Source organism: Mesocricetus auratus, unplaced genomic scaffold, assembly GCF_017639785.1.
Source record: "Mesocricetus auratus isolate SY011 unplaced genomic scaffold, BCM_Maur_2.0 Super-Scaffold_100009, whole genome shotgun sequence".
Lineage (NCBI taxonomy): Eukaryota > Metazoa > Chordata > Mammalia > Rodentia > Cricetidae > Mesocricetus > Mesocricetus auratus.
Window position 1 is genome coordinate 48,439,642 of NW_024429193.1, and position 21,339 is coordinate 48,460,980.

At 45.5% G+C, this 21,339-nt stretch overlaps 1 protein-coding gene across 4 annotated transcripts in view; it reads right to left on the bottom strand.

Moving 5' to 3' along the window:
- Sort1 (sortilin 1) overlaps positions 1-19,786 on the bottom strand; it is an 84,793-nt gene extending 65,007 nt beyond the window's left edge. The window contains exon 1 of one of the 4 annotated variants that reach the window (XM_040752058.1): positions 18,645-19,786. In XM_040752058.1, the coding sequence (XP_040607992.1) occupies positions 18,645-19,115 (471 nt within the window). In that variant the 5' untranslated portion in view covers positions 19,116-19,786. The remainder of the gene's footprint in view (positions 1-18,644) is intronic. The other 3 variants (XM_040752057.1, XM_040752060.1, XM_040752059.1) reach the window with 3 other exon arrangements.
- Positions 19,787-21,339: the final 1,553 nt, after the last annotated feature.

Consider the following 21,339-nt stretch of genomic DNA (forward strand, 5'->3'; position numbering starts at 1 on the left):
TGTGGGGAAACCAAAGGCCAGATATACTTGACATCTAGAGGTGTTTTGGGCTGCAGGGACCAGAATAAGAAACAAATAGCTCCCAATTTAATCCCAGCATTCAGGAGGCTGAGGCAGGCAGGTTCCTAGGAGCTCCAGGCCAGGCAATGTTACAGAGCAAGATCCCATCTCACAAACCAACCAAATTCCTTCATTTGGTTAAAACTATAAGACCAGATATTAGACAAGCTCACAAAGCCCTGAGCATAGGAGAGAAAATGAAAACCACATCACGGTTCATCATACTCAAATTGTCTGAAGCCACCAAGGAGGAAAATCTTGAAATGTTCAGAAGATGCCTGCATACAATGTAGTAAATAATGGCAGGGGATTTTTTTCTAAAGAACAAGATAACCCAAAAGCTAGTGGGGATGTCAGACATAATAGCCAAACCTGTAGTCCCAGCCAAAATACTATCTTACAATCTAATACACATATATTTAAGACAGGCTCTTGCTATAGTCCAAGATGGCCTTGAACTTACAAATCTCCTACCATGGCCTCCTGAGTAATGGAATTACAGGCCTGCACCAGCTTGTCCAGCTTGGATGTTTCCTTTTGAAGCCATAAGGAAGGGACTGAACTAGGAAGGAAAGATCTGAAGGTAGTAGCTAAGTCCAATCTTTCTGGAAAAAAAAAGGCTGCTCTAGCCCATAACTACCCACACTCAAAGTGATCTCTTCACAGATATTATTCTTGCAGCTCTTATGGTCATTTCTTGCGTTAAGACTATTCACATACTTGCCCACTTTTCACATAGAATTTTTCCTTTTTTTTTTCTTTTAATCCAGTGCTGGGTGTATCTGCTAGGCTACTCTGCACAGAGCTACCCCTCTGCTCTATGTCAGGAATTCTTAATGGCAGACATCACAATGTGGTACAAATGAAGATGCGTGTACAAGACGTGAAACCTTACAGACAGAAGTGCGAACAGACGCTGTAAGGCAGGTGCACGGGTAGAACACGCAGCAGCACAGATGTGAGTCTTTTGAAAACCTTCCAGGGGTAACTGGGAGGGTTAACCTTGGTTGCCAACTTGGCAGAATTTAGAATTGGCAGAGCAACAATTCTCCCCGTCCTGTCTGTGAGACATTCTAGATTAGGTCCATAGGGGTGGGAAGAGATGCCCTAAATGGGCTGGCTCTATTTCCTGCACTTGAGGCTAGGACTGAATAACAAGGAGAAAGCAAGCTGAACACCAGCATTTGTCTCTCTGCTTCCCAACTGGGATGCAATGTCATCAAGTCCTGCCACCCAAAACTCTCCCATCATGATGGGCATGGACCCTCAAACTGTGAGGAATGTGAACCCCTCCTTCTCTAAGTTGCTCAGCCAGGTGTTTTGTAAGCAACAAGACAAGTAACTAGTATAGGGAACACAAGTAAAATGTTATTACTATCACCAAGTAGAGCTAAGTATACAGTAAATGCTAATAAACACTCATTAAAATAATCTCAAGGTCAGAATAAATCACATTAAGTTTAAGCCAGAAAGAGAATAAAAATACAGAAAAAGGGAAATGTCTGATGCTTCAGAAATAGTATTTCTGCTTGAAAGACCCTAAGAAAACAGAGATGAGGCCATGTCTCATTTATCAGCAAGGAATGGCTTTCAGTAGTATAAAATGCTGAAATCAGTCAACCCATTGGCTTGTTTGTTCTAATCAAGGAAGAATAAAAAAGCATGTATAAGAGCAGAGAGTAAAGCTTTGTGGCTAGGAAAACCTCAAACACAGAACAATTCTTTTAGGAAAACTCAAAAGCTCTATTAGCATTCCTAGTGAATATTCTAGACGTAAAGCCCCAAACTTCATGATAACATTTAGGAGTAGGGAGGCCAGCAAACAGAAAGATGAATGGGTGTCCATCTCAAGCGGTACCGTAGGAAAAGATGTCGTGGCCACATGTGGTAACACACCTGTGGGGCAGGAGGAATTAGTTCAGAGTCAGTTCCAGGCATGGAACAAGACTCCAGCTTAAGTTATTTGTTAGCTGTACACAAGTCCCTAGGCCATAGGGAGAAGGGAAGTGAGCTCTGTTTCTGGTAGCCAACAGGTTATCAGTCTAGAATCCTGAAGAGGTAAATAATTCAGCACAAAGATAACATGAGCAGTTTGGTCAACCAAATGTGTGCTCTAGAAAAAGACCAAAATAAAAAAGTGTAAAAACTCTGTAAATACGCTGTCTCTCTATTAATAGGCCAGAGGGCAAACAGAGCAGTGACACACACCACTCCGTCGTACAGCAGTGCAGGAAGCCCACCAGCCATGTTCAGCCAGGATATCAGTTTGATTCTTTTAGGAGCAAATGAACATGAAATGACCGCAGCTTCCAGAAAGATTTATGTTTCCTGTCGCAGCTACTGGTCTAGGAACAGACAAGAGAGGTCACTGGGACAGAAGTAGAGCAGGAGTGAATGAGGGATCTCTTAGCAGATGACAAGGTTAGCACTTCTGCTCAGTGACAAAGGAGCTGGGGAATAAGTACAGCGCTGATTCTTAACTTCCCTCTCACATCCTTCTGTTTTGTTTTGTTTTGTTTTTTCGAGACAGGGTTTCTCTGTATTGTTTTGGAGGCTGTCCTGGAACTCGCTCTGTAGACCAGGCTTGGTCTCGAACTCACAGAGATCCACCTGCCTCTGCCTCCTGAGTGCTGGGATTAAAGGAGTGTGCCACCACCGCCAGCCCCTCTCACATTCTAAATGGAGCAAAGGCATAAACACGCTAGAACAGAGCGAATACATTTATAAACCTTAAGAAGTCTTTGGCCAGGCTGGAGAGATGGTTCAGTGGTTAAGAGCACTAACTAACTGCTCACTCTTCTAGAGGACCTGAGTTCAATTCCCAGCACCCACATGGCAGTTCCCAACCGTCTGAAACTCCAGCCAGGGATCCTACACCCTCGTACAGACATACATGCTGGCAAAACACCAATGCACATAGATAAATTAATCTTTAAAAAAGAAATGACATACAATTATTAAAAAAAAAAAGACAATGACGACTTTGGCCAAAAGTGATACAAACCAGAACCCACGAGGATTTCCTTTGTTTTTGAAATTATATACTACCATTCCAAGGAGAAGGTTGGAAAAATTATTGGCACTATGACAAAATTGTTAGATTAAGAGTTTTCAAATCAACCAGAAAAAGGCAAGGATCTCATCAGGTGTGGGGAGACAGGCCTGTAATTACGGCACTTGTAAGGTAAGGGCAGTAAGATCAAGAGTTCAAGCTCATCCTGGGTCTTTCTTCATCTCTGATAGAACCATGTATTGTCCACATGACCACAGAAGTGGATATTGTGTTACCCATGAAAATCTGTTCCACACTCCTTTATTACTGAAAGACAAAACTGGAAGAATTCCATTTAAGATATGACCAGCACAGGTTTGATTGCAACCACTCACACGGCAGCTCTGAAATGTCTGTAACTCCAGTCCCAGGGGACCCAACACTCTCTTCTGGTCTCTGCACACCAAGCACACATGAGGAACACAGACACACATACTGGCAAAACACCCAAACACATAAAATAATAAAATGAAATATGAACAATAGAATTTAAGGGACTTTTAGAACTGTACCGTTTGTGAGCCACCCTACCTAGTGCTGGGAACTTGACTTGGATGCTCTGTGAGAGCAGCAATGCTCTTAACCAGGGAGCCATCTCTCTAGTCATCCCCTACATTACTTATTTATGTCACCCTTGCTAACAGACATATGCAGGAGAAGGCTAAGGACAGGGTCAGAGTTCAAAGAACACAGGCATCCTAGAAGGAAGGCAGATTGCTTAATTCACTTCCTAACCTCCATCATCCACAAAAGCCCTTCCTACTCACTTTCTGAGCTTTTGTTTACCCGTTGGAACTCTGGGAACTAGGGGAGCTCTGGGCAGCAGGAAGTCACTGGTTGGCATCAATAGTTATCATCTGATTGTGGAACAGGTTTTCAGGAAACCTTTCTAACCATGCTAGAAATTAGGGGACAGCTTGTTACTCCCGTCTCTGGAGATGTCCATCTGAGCTGGTGATGCAAGCCTCACCCACCCACTTCCTGCCGTCTTAGCTCAGGAGGCCCACACTCTTCAGACCATGGGTAACACAATGTCCCCTTCTGCAGTCATGTGGATAATCCGTGGTTCTGTCAGAGGTGAAGAAAGACATACAAAACGCAACATTCAAGACTATACTTTCAGGATCATTTCTATAGTTCTTCACAAAATACAACATTCTTTACAGAAATAACTTCATCTTCACATCTAATTACACTGGAAGCCTAATTAAGTCTCTGTTACTATAAGCTCGGAGAACTTGCCGCTGGTCTACAGGGTCACATAGCTTTGCAAAACTCAATCATGAGAAATTGGTGCCTATCTAGTTATACCTGGTTTCAAAGTCAAACGCTGGAAGAATTGACACTGACTCGGGTGAGCATGAGACCAGCTTACCGGAGTGAGTGGCAGGCAGGCCGAGGTACTCGCAGATGGTTCTGCCACCTTCCGGTCAGGAGCCGCTCTCTTGGCAAGCAAAGAGGAGAATGCAATGATGAACTACTGCAAACTTGCCTTCCTTCAACAAACCATGTCCCCTCAGTATCTGTGGGGGATGGGTTCCTGGACCCCTGTGGATACCACATCTAAGATGTTCAAGTTCCTTAAAACCAACTCAAAGTGTTTATACATAACCTCCACGTATCTGTCCCGTTCCCTAAATCAACTCTAGATTACTTATATGATGTAAATGCTAAATACAATCAACAGTCACTGTCAGTTACTGAAGACACCGACAACAAAAAAACATCTATATATGTTCAATACAGGCAAGAAATTGTTTTTCTGAAGTTTTTAACTTCAGAATTAGTTGAATCTGTGAACGCAGAACCAGCAACTGCGTTCTGGCAGCAAAGGGCTGACTGTTGTAGTATCATGTGCTGGAACCTATTCCCGCCCCGGGGGAGAAGCAGGGAGACCCTGGGTTTGTCACTCAGTCTGTAAACAGACCTCTCTCCTGCAGAAAGGTAAGCATCGGGCTAAGCATGCCCGGCAATGTACAGAAGACGTCACAGCGCTTGGGAAAGCAGCACTACAAACTCGGCTGAGGCAAGAAGACACAAATCATCTTCTCTCTTGGGAATCGATTTCCGTGAGGGTGAAAATGAATCCTCCTCCTCCACACACGGGGCTAAGGATCTACTGCATAGCTTTCATGGCTGAGCCTACCAAGACTGCCAATCCAGAGCTAAGCTTCCAAATTCCAACGAGAGGACACAGGGCCCAGATGCATGCCATGCAGGAAAGGTCTGCAGCGCAATACTTTTGCAGGCAGGAAGACAGTCTTTACAGAATTTAGTTCTGTTAGATGAGGCATTGCTAGAATCAGAAAACGCAGGCCAAAAATAAGATCACAAATGTTCCCGTTCTCATGGAAACTATTCTTAGAAATGAAAAAAAAGCTAAACGTTAAAAATAATGCAAGTTTTCAAAATCTATTCAATTATTCAGAGTTCTCTGAGAGGCAGGAAGGCAGGGAGAACACAAGGCTAATCCTCATGCTGCCTGGGGTTTATTTTCAGCCGTGCCAGAAGCCCTGTGAACTTGCTGCGGAACATCACGATGGTGGGGGTAGGGCGCCGCAGTGGCAAAGCCTCTGTTCCCTAAGCATTGCAACTCTGTGACTCAGCAATGTTTTCCCCTCTCCTACTGCTAAGGGGCTGAGGATTTTTGCTTTTAAGTCAACAAACCAGCCCCCTAACCCCAATACCCGTGTTACAAGAGCAACCCTACATTGTTTAGATACACGGAAGAGCAGGAGACTCTGGGAAAGGAATAGTGCAGACCTCTGGTGCTGTATAATGCATGTGTTATGAAGCTATGCATTAAGAAGTGTGAGAAAACTGCATGCTATCATTCTAATTCAATTTACCAAAATCTGTCTTCTTAACTTATGGAGGAAACAAATTAAATTGGGGGAATGGTGCACCTAGAGACGGACAGGGGCAGGATAGGGGCAGGGCATTGCAAGGAGAATATAGTGTCTGCAGAATAAACAAACAAAATCTTAAGCAAGTAGACTTCAGTGCTCTGTCTGAGAATACAGGCCAGTGAATACTGGAGCGAACAGCCCTATTGCTGGACGTTGTAGGCTTTAAACAACACACCATATTAAAGTAATGTGAGTTCTGGGGTACCTGACCCAGTTTCTTAATGTTCCAGGGCCATACAATAGACTAAAAAAGCCAAGGAATTTTAGAAAAAAATTTCATTAAAAAGAACAAAGTTTGCTGGGTGGTGGTGGTGTACGCCTTTAATCCCTGTCCTTGGGAGGCAGAGGCAAGCAGATTGGGGGTGGTGGGGGACGGGGACGGCGACACACGGGACACACGAGACACACGATGACACACGGACAGACAAAGTGGGGCAGACAAAGGAGTGGGCTTTTTTTTTAAACCAACTTCTTGAAACAATTCATCTCTAATCCTACCCAATAAATGAGATACATTTTACAACGTTTACCATTTCATGTTTTACATCCAAGTCCTGACTCAAAGCAAGGCCAATGAGGGAGAGACACGGGCTAGCTGTGGGCCAGGCTGGCAGGACCATAAAGCTGGCTGCGCAGCCACTGGGTGTGGGGACTCAGTCCCTCACTCCCTAAGCCACCCTGGCTTTCTTCCAGATCTTGAGGACACTAAGCTCTTCCTTGCCTCAGGCTTTATGAACATGCCGTTCTCTGCCTGGGGAGTTCCTCCTGGTAAAATCCCATTCATCTTCAGTATCAGTTTAAGTAACATCTCAACAAGACCTTAGTGTCCCAAATAAAAGGGCCTCTGCTGATTACTCTCCTACTGTTGCTTCTTTCCTTACCATATTTATAATTACACATTGTTGGCTATTTTCTTATTGGTTCATAAAGCAACCGATACAAAATATGAATGGAAGGGCAGAGAGCTGTCTGTTTTGTTCTGGGTCAGCTCCCAGGATCTGGGATCCACTAGAGTGTCTAACACAAATGTGTGCTCTTTACACCACTGGGGTTTATTTAAAAAAAATAAGTAGGGTCTCAGTGTCCCATGCTGGCCTTCAATTCCCTATGTACCCAACGATAGCCTGGAGCTTCCGGTCCTCCGGCCTCCACCCTGGAGTGCTAGGACGGCAGGAGTGTTCTAGCTCAGGGCCTCACTCATGATGTTAGGTGAGACTCTACCGGCCACGCCCCTGACAGAGCATTTATTACACCACTATTATATTCTATTTATGTTTTTTTAATATATGAGTGCTCTGCATGTACACCAGAAGAGGGCATCAGGTCTCACTATAGATGGTTGTAAGCTACCATGTGGCTGCTCGGAATTGAACTCAGGTCCTCTAGAAGAACAGTCAGTGTTCAACCACTGAGCCATCTCTCCAGCCCCTTTAATGCAGTATTTATGTTATTATAAAGCACCATTGCTACTCTATAAGTGGAGAAAATTGCTCAGAAAAGCTAAATATTCTGCCCAAAGTCACACAGTTCGTAAGTGACAAGACATGGTTTCACAGTCCTATCTGTCCAACTCCAGACAACAGCTAAATGCTCCTTTTGCTACAACATTCTGTGAGACAAAATGGACTCAGGATACAGCCACTAAAGAGTTTACAATCCGGAGAAAAACACTTCTAGAAACCAAATTGAACACAAGACAGAACACTGTAAGTTCTGTGCTCCATGGTACAAGTGGTTGCTACAGGAGCGAGGGGAGGAAGTGGCCAGGCTCGGGAGGACATTTAGACAAGATGGTGAGCAGCAGAGCTTAGGAGACTGTGCGGAAGGTCACCTTAACTGGAATGGAGGACTGACATAAGCCCAGAAGCTGTGACAGGGTGGGTTAAAGAAGTATGCATCTACTAAACCAATTCCTTCAGCATTCTGTTCTAACATCCTACCAAGCGCAGGTCCTGAGAAGTATCTACCACATCTAATTGACATTTCTCTAGCCTCACTGACACCAGGGTAAAAAGCTACCATGGCTGCCTGGCTGATGAAGTGCTAAACCAGCAAGGTGCTGTTCCCCACAGTCACTAACTCCAATAACCTGAAACTCAAAGGAGAAAAAAAGTTGTTATTAAACTACAAACAGACTTTGTACCTAATTGTAAGTTATTTCAAACTCACTACATACCTGAAACTATCTTAACCAAATAAGTGTGTATCTGGTGATCTTTTTTTCTGATTATTTTTTCCTCAAATTTTTCTGATTATTAATTTGATCACTATTCCCCCTTCATCATCCATAGCTTCAAGAAAGTCAGTTTGAGCTGGGTGTTCTGGGGTGGATACAATCAGGATACATGTGTACATGCATGAAACTGCCAATGAATAAATAAAAAATATTTTATAAATAAAAGTCACTTTGGAAGGATACTCCTGGATGACTTGGCACATGACTTTATTCTCACCACTGAGGAGGCAGAGGCAGGTGGATTTTTTTCTGAGTTTGAGCCCAGTTTGGTCTATAAGTGAGTTCCAGGCCAGTCAAGGCCACACAGAGAAACCCTGTCTCAAGGGAAGGAGGGAGGGAAGGAAGGAGGGAGGGAGAGAGGGAGGGAAGGAAGAAAGGAGGGAGGGAGGGAGGGGGAGGGAAGAAGAATGGGTTCCTCCTTTTACATGCCTCCACCTTTACCAAGTTCAAGGATATAATCATCATGGTCACCCGTTGGTATTCCAGAAGGACTGGTTCCAGGGGCACTGCCCCTGCCCTTATCTCCTTTGGTTAATAACATCTACAAAGTTCAAGTTCTTTATATTAAATGATGGAGTATTAATATATAATTTGCCTGTTTCTTGCCATCTAATATACTGTAAATCATCTCCATCTGTAATAACCAATACAGCTGTGATTCTGTCTAGAGAATAAGTACAAAAGAAAGTCCATTCACGTTTACATGCAATGTGTGTTTATGTGTGTGAGAGAGATAGATAGAATAAGGGTGAGAGAGAGAATGTGTGTGTGTGAGTGAGAGAGAGAGAGAGAGAGAGAGAGAGAGAGAGAATGTATGTTTGTGTCTGTGAGAGAGAATCTGAGTATTGTGGAGTGTGTGTGTGTGTGTGTGTGTGTGTGTGCACACGCACGAGTTTGGTGCATGGACGTATATGTGTTTGTGAGTAGGTACAAATGTGTGTCCCCATGTGGAAGATTGATATCCACTCTCTTCAACAATCATTTTCCACCTTTTTTTTTTTTAGACAGGGTTTTTCACTGGACTGGGAGCTTGCTCATACAAGTAGACTAACTGGCTAGTAAGCCCCAGGAATTCTCTCTTTGTCTGTCCAATGCCATCATAACTGGCTTTTCATGCAAGTTCTGGGGACCAAGCTCAGGTCCCTGTGCTTGCCTGGCAAGTGCTCTATGGAATGAGCTATTTTCCCATCCCACAGACACAATTTTGAAAAAACACTTTTCATTCATAGATGTGGAACCCACAGATACTGAGAATCCAATACCCGTATTTCTTAATACAGAATTGGCTCTTAAAATACCCAAGAATATTGAGACTATAAAAATGTGTAAACAAGTATTTATATATCTAACTGGTAATAGATCAGAAAAGTTTGTAAAGACAACTAGAAGGCACCCTCGATAAGATGGGAGCGCTGGCCTCGGTGGTGTGAGAGAGAGCTGGCCCTGCCCCTTGCCTGTGCAGTTTGGGAGAGCTGGTTTCGTGGTCTGGGCACAGAAGAGCAGGCGGGCTGACCAGCTCAGCTACCACCCAAGCCCAGCAAAGGGGCTGGTCCTGCAGACCCAAAGCTACAGGGTCTCCATGGCTCAGGGAAACAAGTGGGTATCAAGAGTCCCAGGGAGTGTCCAGTATTGAGGGTGCAGCAGCAGCCAGATTCTCAAACCATACCGGTGACCATTACAAAGATCATTTGTACAAAAGGATATACCATGTGAGACACCATGAAACACTGCACGTGGCACCTTCTACAGTGAGATTTTTTTTCCTTTTTCAGAGAGGTTACAAGGGTAGAGGGCGGATGTGGAGGGACTGGGAGATGAGTGGGATCAGGGTGCATGGTGTGATTCACAAAGAATCAGTTTTTTTAATTATGCAAAAATAGAGATGGATTCATTCTAAAATCTCAATTTGTAACTGTACAATAACCCTAAGAGGTAGATAATAGATCCCCCCTTTTTTTTTTTTGGTTTTTCGAGACAGAGTTTCTCTGTATTGTTTTGGAAGCTGTCCTAGAACTCTCTCTGTAGACCAGGCTGGCCTCGAACTCACAGAGATCCACCTGCCTCTGCCTCCCAAGTGCTGGGATTAAAGGCGTGTGCTATCAATGCCCGGCAGACTTCCCTTTTTATCAATGAAAACAAATGAGGTTAAGAAAGATTGATGTGCCCATGGTTACCACTGAAGTTCAAATCGAGGTCTAAGACCTGGAATTCTGTACCACACCCACCTTCAAGTGTTAACTCAAATAAGTTAGAGCTTGATGGAATCACAAAGGCAAAAGAGCATAATAACTCTATAACATATGCTTCTTACATTTCTGTCAATCCTGACTTGCTCCCCTTCCTGCCACCCCCACCCAAGCCTGTCAACCAGCCCTGCCAAGAGAGAAGCACATCTTTGCCTCATTCATCCCCTTATGCACATGCTCCTTGGGAGCTGGCTCAAGGGCTGTTTTTACCAGGGTCATTTGGCTGGCAACTGGGTCCTGTGGAGGCTGCAACCGATCAACAAGCTTATTAAGAAATTATACTGGTCACACTTACAGGGTATGTAAAGGTTTCCAAAAACATCCACTTACACTTTCTCGTCAAAGCCTTGTGATGATGACTGTGTTTTATGCAAGGGGGACTGGAGGCTTAGAAAGACTGGGCCCTGCTGACCTCAAGGAGCAGAGAGAGGTTCCCAACTGCAAGACTTAGAAATGGAGTCTACAGCCTTGCCTTACCTCCATGGTGGATGCATTGATTTAAAACCTGTTTGTGGACTTCCAAATGCAGCATCGTGTTGGGACACCTGGGTCCACTCCCAGCTCTTAGCCAGTGAGCTATCATCTAGTCTCAACAATAAAAGTAGAGCATGTGACCGGCTAGGGCCCTAAAATGTATGACTCAACAGGTCGTCTAGCTTCAACAGGAGATGCAAGGGTGGTGACAAATTAACAAGCCTCACAACTGATTCAAGCCACTAAACACATGAGCAGCCAGCATTCAACCTTGTCCTAGAGCTCATACATATTCACGAAAAAGAAACTCAGTCATGGACATCCAGGTTTCTCATACTGTGGCTCCCATTCTCCTTTAAGAACATCTGGGGTGGTGAGATGGGGAGAGCAGAGATGGGCTTGCATGCAGACACAACTATCTGAGCTTGGTCCTTCCTCTTATCTTCACATGCTTGCCACGGCATGTGTGTACCTGCACTCACACACACAAATATTTAAGAAAAAATAATGTTCTACAGTCTGAATGTGTTCTTTGGAGCCTTGGAGCCTTGGAGCCTCAGGGCCGCCCTGTCCTCCATCCATCTCTCCTGGAGGGCATATTCCTTCAGCCCTCAGCAATGGGCAGCCTCTGAAAGCCGTGTTCTGTCCGGTTCTCCAGCTCTGGACTAAGGTCTAGTACTTTCTGGTAAAACACTTTCACTGATGATCTTTCAATACCCTCTGTCCACACTGCTGGCTGCCCTCTCCTCTTCCCTAAACAGCTTTCAATTTTACTTCTCAAAGTGCTTTCATGGAAACATTAGCTAGTCTTATCATTATCTCTCTCTAAAACAATATTTCCTCCACCCATCCCCAAGCTGGTTTCATGTTTTCTTGTCTCTGTGCCTTTGCCTTCTCAGAACACTGCTCTGTACGGTCCTGCCTTACTGCACACTCCTAGGAAGCCACTTCTGAACACCAAAATCTGTACAAAGGCATCAATAGTTTAACTCCTGGGGCTCCACTCAACATATAGCAAGAGGCTCATAAATTGGGCACTTACCTAGTACATTACATTTAATATGATGCTTTGATAAAACTTCCTATTTGACCCTCTAAACAACCAGAGAATATGTCTCTAGTTTAAAAAACAAAACAAAACAAAAAATATGAAGGTCAGAGAAGTTAAATAATTCTCCAATGATCACAGAGCCATGACTGTAGGACAGACATAACTCAGGTCTGCATATTAAGATATATCTTGGGCATTTTGTATGCAAATAACTAATGCTCTGGATCCCTCCTGCAAAGAGCAAGTGCCATACAAGCATCTGATGGGAGCTACCTTGTCTGAGACAATTAAAGTGAAACTGCCTTTCCCAGTTCAGTCTCTTGGTCCTTAAGGGGGTTGAGCCAGACTTGAAAACTGGCCAGAGTGCAACACCAGAGCTTATACAGAGTGAACTTAACACAGGAGGGCAACACCAGAGCTTACACAGAACCAAACCTTAACACAGGAGGGCAACGCCAGAGCTTACACAGAGTGAACTTAACACAGGAGGGCAACGCCAGAGCTTACACAGAGTGAACTTAACACAGGAGGGCAACGCCAGAGCTTACACAGAGCAAACCTTAACCAGAGACCGCACCCCCACACAAACACAAAGGAACCCACACACATTTTCTTCTGATGACAACAAATCAAATCAGTCCATCACAATCGAGTTTTCCCACATGCATAGGCTTAAGTATGTCTACCACATATTTTCAAATACTTGGGTTACTAGAAAGAGGACAAACAAAGAAACTCTAGTTCAGGAGCAGGAAAAAACAGACCACAACAAACCTCACGTTTACTGCTACATAGCCATGGGATCCATGTTTAGACTACCCAAATGAATAGCTTTTATTAGTTAAAATTATTTATTAGTCAAAATTTCCAGGCAACGATGTACAATAAATAAGAGGCAAAGGGCCTTCGTAACGGAAGCATCCTGTTCTCTTTTGGGAATGCTTGCATCTCACTGAAGCAGGTGGCAAAGGACCAGATGTGAAATCCACACTATGTGCAAGCTCAACTAGCATCTGAACAGCCAAAATTTGCTTCTAGATTTGGAATCAACCAATAAACATTTGTGATCATGGCCTCTGGCCTCTTCTTCTGCGTAGATCACATAATTCTTTAAAAACTTCTCTATGCTAATCCAAAACTTGTAACATCATAGATGCAGGACAGAGATTGAAATACAAAACAGAACATGTTATATCACAGAGCGCTTTCTCAGCAGACCACCACCTGTTGTTAGTGGGTTATACTGATAAGAAGAGTCTTGTCTTAATACTCTCAACCAAACTAGCTCAAAACTACATTTACTAGTCCCTTTCTGAACAGAGCCACCATTAAACAATGAAACACCTAGACCAGACACACACAGACCATTTTGTTCTCCAAGCACCCCTGAAGCCCACCTACACACAGACCTGAGGCAAGAGAGTGGGGTGAACAAGCATCTGCCAAATTTCTAAAAGGCGAGGTTAAGAGACACAAGAGACGTTCTGGTTACAAGGGCGGTAACCTGGAAAGCTGTAGAAACTGACAAATGCAGTAGCTAGTTCCTAATGTTTCTGGAGCCAACATAATCTAGCTCTTTCTATAGGGGGGCTGCAAGTGAAATTGGATGCATTTTCTGCCTCAACATTAGTTTCTCATTGTATAAAACAGCTGAGCCTCGTTTCTCCTGTGTCCGAATGAAGCCATCATTTCCTGGATAGCAGAGATTGAGGTGGTGGGAGACGGGACAGGATTTGAGGAGGGGGAGGAAGAGGAGGAAAGTTCTCCGCCTGATGCCCACAAGTGGCGCTAGGCATCACATGCCATCTGGTAATCACCAGGGTAAGAGATCACCAATGACGAAACCGAGGTGTACAGACATGGCAGCCACCCACTGGGAGACGAAGCCTGCTGACAGCTGCTTGCAAATGACAGAGCTCAGGAGAACTTGTGGGCATCCTCCCTTTGTGAGCCTGACACGAAAAAGCAGAACAGAAGAGCGGACGGAGCAGAGTGTCGCTGACAGGAGACGCTTTAGAAACGGACCAGACAGGAGTTGCTTCCAGTCACCTTCCCAGGCAGAGAGAACACACGAACTTCTAGCTAAAAATTGTAGTTCATAGCGGCAAATACCGGAGGCAGCAGTGAACTTACCTAACTACTATATCCTATTCCTTTTGAGTCATTTGTCCACCTGGCTAGGCTTTTTACCTCCATGTCAACCAAAGGTCAGCCCTTGGGAGACCAGCCTTTCCCCAGGTGGAAGAGACCTATCTAACTCATCACAGCTGCAGGCGGTTCCTCCGGGAATCCAAAGCCTGTGTCACTCTAAAATCATTGGCAGGCTGGTCTGTATGGGAGAGGGCTGCTCCTCCGGAGGCCATGGCTCACTCTCAACCAGGACCAAGAGGCCTCCTGAATTCCTGTGCCTTGACCCGAAATTGAATGGAAAGGGCCTTGTAAGCAGAGTGGAAATGGAGAATTGGAGGATGGGGGTGGGTAGGGGGCAGAATGAAGACAGGCTATTGCTGGGGTAGATGAGGCAGGACGTTCTGGGACAGTTAAAGTTAAGATTTTCGGGTGTCACAAAGGTCTGGTGATCCCCAACAGGCTGGAGCAGTAGCTCTCCGAGTTGCCAACAGACACACCAAGCCCGTCTGCCGGGACTCAGCCCTGCCAGTGTGGCAAACAAACACAGGCATTCTTCTCAGGGCTGAGGCCGCACAACAGCCTCTCCACAGGGCCTGTTTGCTTAAGGAACCAGAGGCTTTGATGTCAGGGTAGAAGCTGGGAAGTTATGGGTAAAGTAGCCAGTGACAGGAGCCGAGGGAGGAGCGAGCAACGGCTCCCGGCCCTGTTAATCATAAGTTAAGAACTTTTAAGGAAATTATCAAATGGTCCGTACACACGAATGAGAAGCAAGGAAATTATGTCAGCCACCACTGTGATTCTGGCCAAGAAAGACATGTCTACTGTTTCTTTAAGACAGACTCCCATGCCTACCCTCAAAGGGGTGCTTATGGCGGAATGTTTTGAAGCAACCCAACTTAGCAACCAAGATTAAGAAAATCCTCTGGGCCTGCCCAATTTCTCCTATGTACAAAGGTTATGTGAACTGTGAACAGTCCAAACACATAAAAGCAACAGTCGCTTTATACTGGGGCCTGGTAACAGTTTGGGGCTAAGAGCAATAGAAGCCGATTGAGGCTAAGACAGCCCACGGATGACAAAAGCAACACTTGTAACTGAGTGCTAAGTACCAGGGACCTCGGGTCCACTAACGCAGGGCGGATCTTGTATCTGTATGCATGCTTGTTTGCTTCTCCTAAGCATGTTTAGCTCCATTTTAAAGATTAGGGATGAGATGTGGAGGCTTAAGTAACTTAGGGAAGATAACATAACAACACAGTGAGGACTCAAATGCTGGCAAGCCTGCCCAGCGCCTGCCCCAGGGCCTTTCCATGGCATGCCAAACCCTCAGAACAAGATCAGGAAGTAGAGACTTTTTTCTGAAAGATGTAAGCGGTGATCTTCCGCCTTCGTTTTCTTGCCATTCTTTTTGCCGTTTCAGTAACAGTCAGTATTTTTTCTTTCTTACCAGCCTATAGTACTGATTGATAACACTGTAACTAGGAAAAAGAAGTATTTTCTCTGCTTACTTCAATCTCACAGAGCACTGACTCATTATGACCCCTATGTGAAAAAATGTGCCATCCAAATAAACACAACACACTTGAAACGGACTTACAACCAACATCAGGAAGACCATGAAAGGAAGCCTAAGGAGAAACAGGGAGGCTGGGGAAGAAGCCAGCTCACTGGGTTGCATGAGTTAAGAAGCCCCCGGGTACAGGATGGGGTGAAAAGCCACACTGCAAAGGCATACCCTTTACTCTGTAAATTTCTCAAGATGAAATGCCGGGGCTGCGAATATGGCTTAGTGGCAGAGCAAGCACTTGCCTAGTATGAGCAGGGTGTGTTTAACCCCTAGCAACCCCCCCACCGTATAAATTATTATAAGCTATAGGAGCCAGTCTAGAGACCTGCTAAAACCTTTAGCGGTTGTGCACAGTCGTGTCTGAATACCTTTGTAACTCGGCAGCCCCTCCCCCGCCTAGCTTTGGGCCTTTGGGAAGCATTCACAGGCACTCAAGATAGGATCGGAAAAGAACACCAGCTTGTAAGAAATGAGAACTAAGAACTTCTGTGGTTTTGGAGAGAGGAGGGGGGATTGGATCCTTTTACATTATACAGAAAAAAAAAAAAAACTCCAAAGAACACCTTCCCACTCCAACTGTCTGAAAACATACAATGTCTCTGACAATAAATTTAATAAATAAGTTGTTCTGTTACACTGATGCTTTTATTGCACCCTGTTATAAAGGGTCCCCAAATAACAGATCTCTTCAGTCCAGTGTAGTGATGTTATTATGACATCTGAGAAAACGCAGACTTGAAAAACACAAGAGATTACTTCATAATTACAATGTAATTTCTGAAAGAAGCTGAGCTTTTGAGAACCACCTTGACTTCTAAGGCAGTTATCAAAGGTCCCTCTTAAGCAACAATAAAAGTGCAGGCATTCAAATTACAAAAAGGGTAAACTCAATTAAGAATAATTATGGAAGGGCAATGACTGGGGTGGGGGGATTGGGCCATTTTAATAGAGAAGACAGAAGAAAAAACCCAACAAGCTGTAACTATAAAATGAAATAGAGAAAACTGTTTGCTTATGAACTCCAAAGAAGGAGGTTTCCGAGTCTCTTGAACCAGGTTTCTCTGTGCCTTCCTCTGGAATCGGTATATTATTGATGACATATCCAACTGGGGTTGTTGTGATCTGAAGCTGCGTCATGCGACAAGAGAAGGGTCTGACATATGATTGCTGGGTCTGACATAGGGATTGCTGGGTCTGGCCGGCGCAAGGGAGCAGCTGTGGGCCTGGCATAATTTGCATTAAGTATCGGTGTTGCAAACTCTTTTTTAACAACCTACTGAGAAAGGGAAGTCTACACCATTTTGTTCATTAGATAGGGAGATTTTCCAGTATTTATTCCACTCTATCTGTGCCCAACCAGTCTTAACCTTCAGCACCCCTTAACTACCCTCATATAGCTTGCTGCTTGGGCTCATCAGCACCGTTGTCCTTGTGTCCCCTGATTGGAGAATTATGTCACACTAGCAAGGATGGATCTCAAAAGAAAGCCCAAGGGGATACCGAGGTTCCAGTGACACTGAGATGGAATGTAAACAGAGACAGAACAGGTACTGAACACCAGCCACCCGCTTCCACCTCGGGGCTCAATTTCTCTTTGAAAAAAGGAAAAGACATAACAGAGAAACTCTGAAGATGCCTTCCCCATGTGTGGGTTGTAGCAATTGTTAATTTTAGCAAAATAGAGGAGGAAAACGCTCTAGTTATGCCGAAACCAAGACTTTCCTAACAGTTTCTCAATGCAGCAATGTGTCAAGGTTCAGATACTTGTGCCCAAAAACAGAAGCAACACAACTTGTAAAGTCTTGACCAAGAGCAGGCTTAAGAGGAACCTCTGCAGTATGTTTTATAGTTATTATAAATCAGGACAGGATAGAGTGGGCCTGATCAGGGTTCAACACCCGGCTAGAGGCCAGCATTAAAGGAATAAGACAGATCATAGACTCCTCCGAGGTCACACACAGAAGTCAACACCAGTATCTCTACAAAGAGTGTCTCATCGTAGGTCCACCTATAAGGAAACATGGCACCGTGGAGCCTATTTCCACAATGGGTCAGAAACAAAGGAAATTAAATAGCCTGGGGGTGCCTTACAGGTTATAAAGGGGGGGGATGATGTGTTATAACCTCGACTTATGTTTGGGACAGTTGGAAACTTTCTGAAGCAATCCAGATGGAACTTCTGGATAATTTTGGTCTGTACTGCAACTGCTTCTAGTCTAGCTCCTGGAGGTCCTGCTCTGTTCTCTAGGCTCTGCACACAGGGTTTGATTCGGAAAGCCTCTCAAGGTCATTTTGGGCCAGGTCAGAGGGTTCTGTGCTTGCATCACAAGAAAACATCTTGAACCGTTTTTTTTTTTTTTTTTTTTTTTTTTTTAGGAGCAGCGGAGATGTCATTTTCAATGTCATCTTCGTTTCCATGCGTGTTCCTTTAAGTATGGAAACACAAGCCTTGACCTAACAACTGCTGTGGGATTTCTGGACGCCAGCCTCACCGCCCCGAAAGTACCGACCCAGAAGAGGGCACACCTCTGCTTCTGGGCAGCCCAACTTCTCCTGCAATCACTCAAGAGGTAATTATGCCTCCAGCTTCCTGGTAGGTAACAGCGTTGGTGGACCCGATGTTCTAGATTCGGGGTGGGGGCTGGGGGGTGAAACGGGGATGACCGGGAGATTCTGACAACTTCACAAGCAAAGAATGCGGCCAGTGAAAGTCTCGGATTGCCTCGGCTGTGACGACACACAGCCCGGCGGGCCGCAGCCACCAAGACCCGCGCCGCCCCCGCGCCCCGCCGCCCTCCGCAGCCAGGGTCTCGCGCCACCCTCGTAGCCTGCAGCGGGAGCGGGGCGGCCGAGGGGGGACCGCGAGCCGGGAGGGGCGGCCCCACTGTGGGGGGAGCTCCCGGGCCCCCGCGCGCTCACCTGGTGCGTGTTGTTGGCCAGTTTGGCAACGAAGTCCGGGAGGCGGCCGCAGCCCTGGTCCTCGGCGGGCGCGCCGCGGCGCCAACGGCCAGCGCGGGGGACGGGGCCCCCGGGCGCGGCGGCGCGCAGCCCCCAGCTCACCCCGACCGGCCCGGCCCAGCGCAGCGGAGGCGGCGCGGGCGGAGGCGGCGCGTCCAGTCGGTCCTGGCCGACGGCGGACGGCGGCAGCAGCTGCAGGAACAGGAGGAGGCCGAGGGGCCAGCGCGAGAGGCCGTCCGCAGCTCCCCGGGGCCGCTCCATCGCCGCCGAATGCAGACGCCGCTGACACCTGCCACCCGGCGCGCCCGCCCACCCCCGCCGGCGCTGCGCCACACCCCCGAGCCCAGTCCGCCGCTGCTTGGATACGCGCAGCCGGGCCTCTCCTCCCCCATAGGCTGGCCGCCTGTCCTTCTTCCCGAGCCCACTCCTCATTGGCTCGCGTCGCCTACGGCTTCGGGGGTCCTGGATTCGGATGCCAAGATGCGGGACTGATTGGCTGGAACGTGGCAGGGACGGCTGAGGTCATTCCCCACCGTCGCTCGGCGTCTGCGGGCTGGGCTCCGCGAGTTGGCCTGGGGGCTTCCCCCACCTCCCAGCTCAGCCCCCGGGTTCGCGGCGCCTCCAGAGACCCTCGGGTTGGGATTGGGTCACGTTGCCTTCTCTCCCCGCCCCCGCCCGCTGAAATGCTCCTAAAAATTCCTTCGGTGGAAACTGCGCCTGGAAAAGTCAGGGAATCCCTGAACTACTCTCAGCTGGAAAAGGGGCTCCGACATAAACTGGTGCATCAGGATTTTAACCCCGGCCTTCTGGCTCGCCCATTGTCTGCTTAAAGAGCCAAGAAGGTGAATACGAAGATCCTATGGAGGCAGATGAACATCTTTACACCCGTGACTTCTGCAAGCCGCAAAAGTCTTTCCAATACGTTTGGCCTCAGCCACCTTCCTGTCTGCAGGGAGGTAGTCCAGAGGCGGAATTACTTACTGGCTTTCCTGGACTTGGAAATGTTGGTAACTTTGCCATCAAGTGTAGGTAAACAGGAAGAGACTTACCTAAAACCTACTTTATATATGACCCTTTCAATACAGGCACTTTGTGATTTTAGTTAACTAAAATACCCTTAATCCTGCTGTGAGTGTATCGCACCAGTTTCTTCTCAGAATATGATGCCCCCCAAATTAGTGCCCCCCTTCAGTAAATAAACCCTCCACTGTTCCCTACACCGCAGAAGCTGCGCACACAACTTCCAGAACATGCAGTGCTGGTAAAACCAGTTCTAAATCCTTAGCTTCTTCTCTTCCCAGCGTTTTAAGTTTTTCAGTAGGAACACACAAAGCCAGATAAAAAGATACAGAGTATGCCAAATATTATACCAGAAAGAAAACAAACTGGAAGTTACTTTTAACTTTAACAGTAATCCCAAATGAGAGTTTTGCTGTAATGAGAAATGCTACACCAACCCCAGAGCATGTACTTCGAAGTACTGGTTTTGTTCCTTGCAAACAAACCTATTTAAATATTTAGGTTTTCTTTCCCCTCCCTCAAACCACATTAAGAAGTGATATGTGAAGTCATTGAATGCTGAGCAGGATGGCAAATCAACAGAAAAAGTGATCCAGTTTCTGAGCTACCAAACAAGATGAAAAATGATGTTTCTTTCCATAAATATAACGTCACATCATTTTTAAAGTACAGCTTATTTTTTATTCGTGCCAACTATGGATTAGATCACAAGGCAGTCAGTTCCAGTAGCATGTGATCAGTTATGGAGGGGAGAAGAGGGGCTACAAAGGAATATTTCTTTGTTTGTGTGACAAAGATGAATGGTCTATTGTCTTTCTATGGGAAAAAATAAAGCTAACTCAATAGTGCCACCTGCTGGAGAAACTACCAGACACATCTTTTAGCAATTGGTACAATTCTTTAGGTTTTATATGTTTGTATATATGGTGTGTGTGTTGGGGGGGTCTGTTTTTGAAACCCAGGGTGGCTTCAAATCCTTGATCCTCTTTCCTCAACTTCCCAAGTTCTACTTCCCACCCCTGGCTCAACCTTCACTTTTTAATAGGTTGTTTTTAGTTACATACTTAATGGTGTGCTAGACTTCCCCAAATTGACATGGTAAATTGCCCATGCACCCGATTTTTTTTTTTTTGCAACAAGGGGTATTAAACTAAACCTAGGATCTTACCCTTTGAGGTAGACTACACCAGATCTTACTTTATCCCCAGAAGTATGTAAATTATAAATGTAAAGTTACTAAAAACTACTTTCCCCAAATTTATTTGTAACAAAAATGTTAATAGGCAATTATCACAAAACCATTCCTTTTTGAGGTAAGGTAATTTCTTGGACACAAGTAACCTAAACATTTTATAAAAAAGAAATTAAACATCTCTCTTTAAACAATGCACATTGCAATTATAGCTAGTACGTCACTTAAGTTATAAAGTGCAGACATCTGTCTTGGAAATGGGAGAAAGAACTGTAATCTGGAAGAACTACACTAAGTTTTCCTTAGCTCTCATCTCTTCAAAACAGTATTTTCATGTCCACATCTGCATTAATCTACAGCGTTAAGAAGGAATGCTGGGGGGTTGGAGAGATGGCTCAGAGGTTAAGAGCACTGGCTGCTCTTCCAGAGGTCTTGAGTTCGATT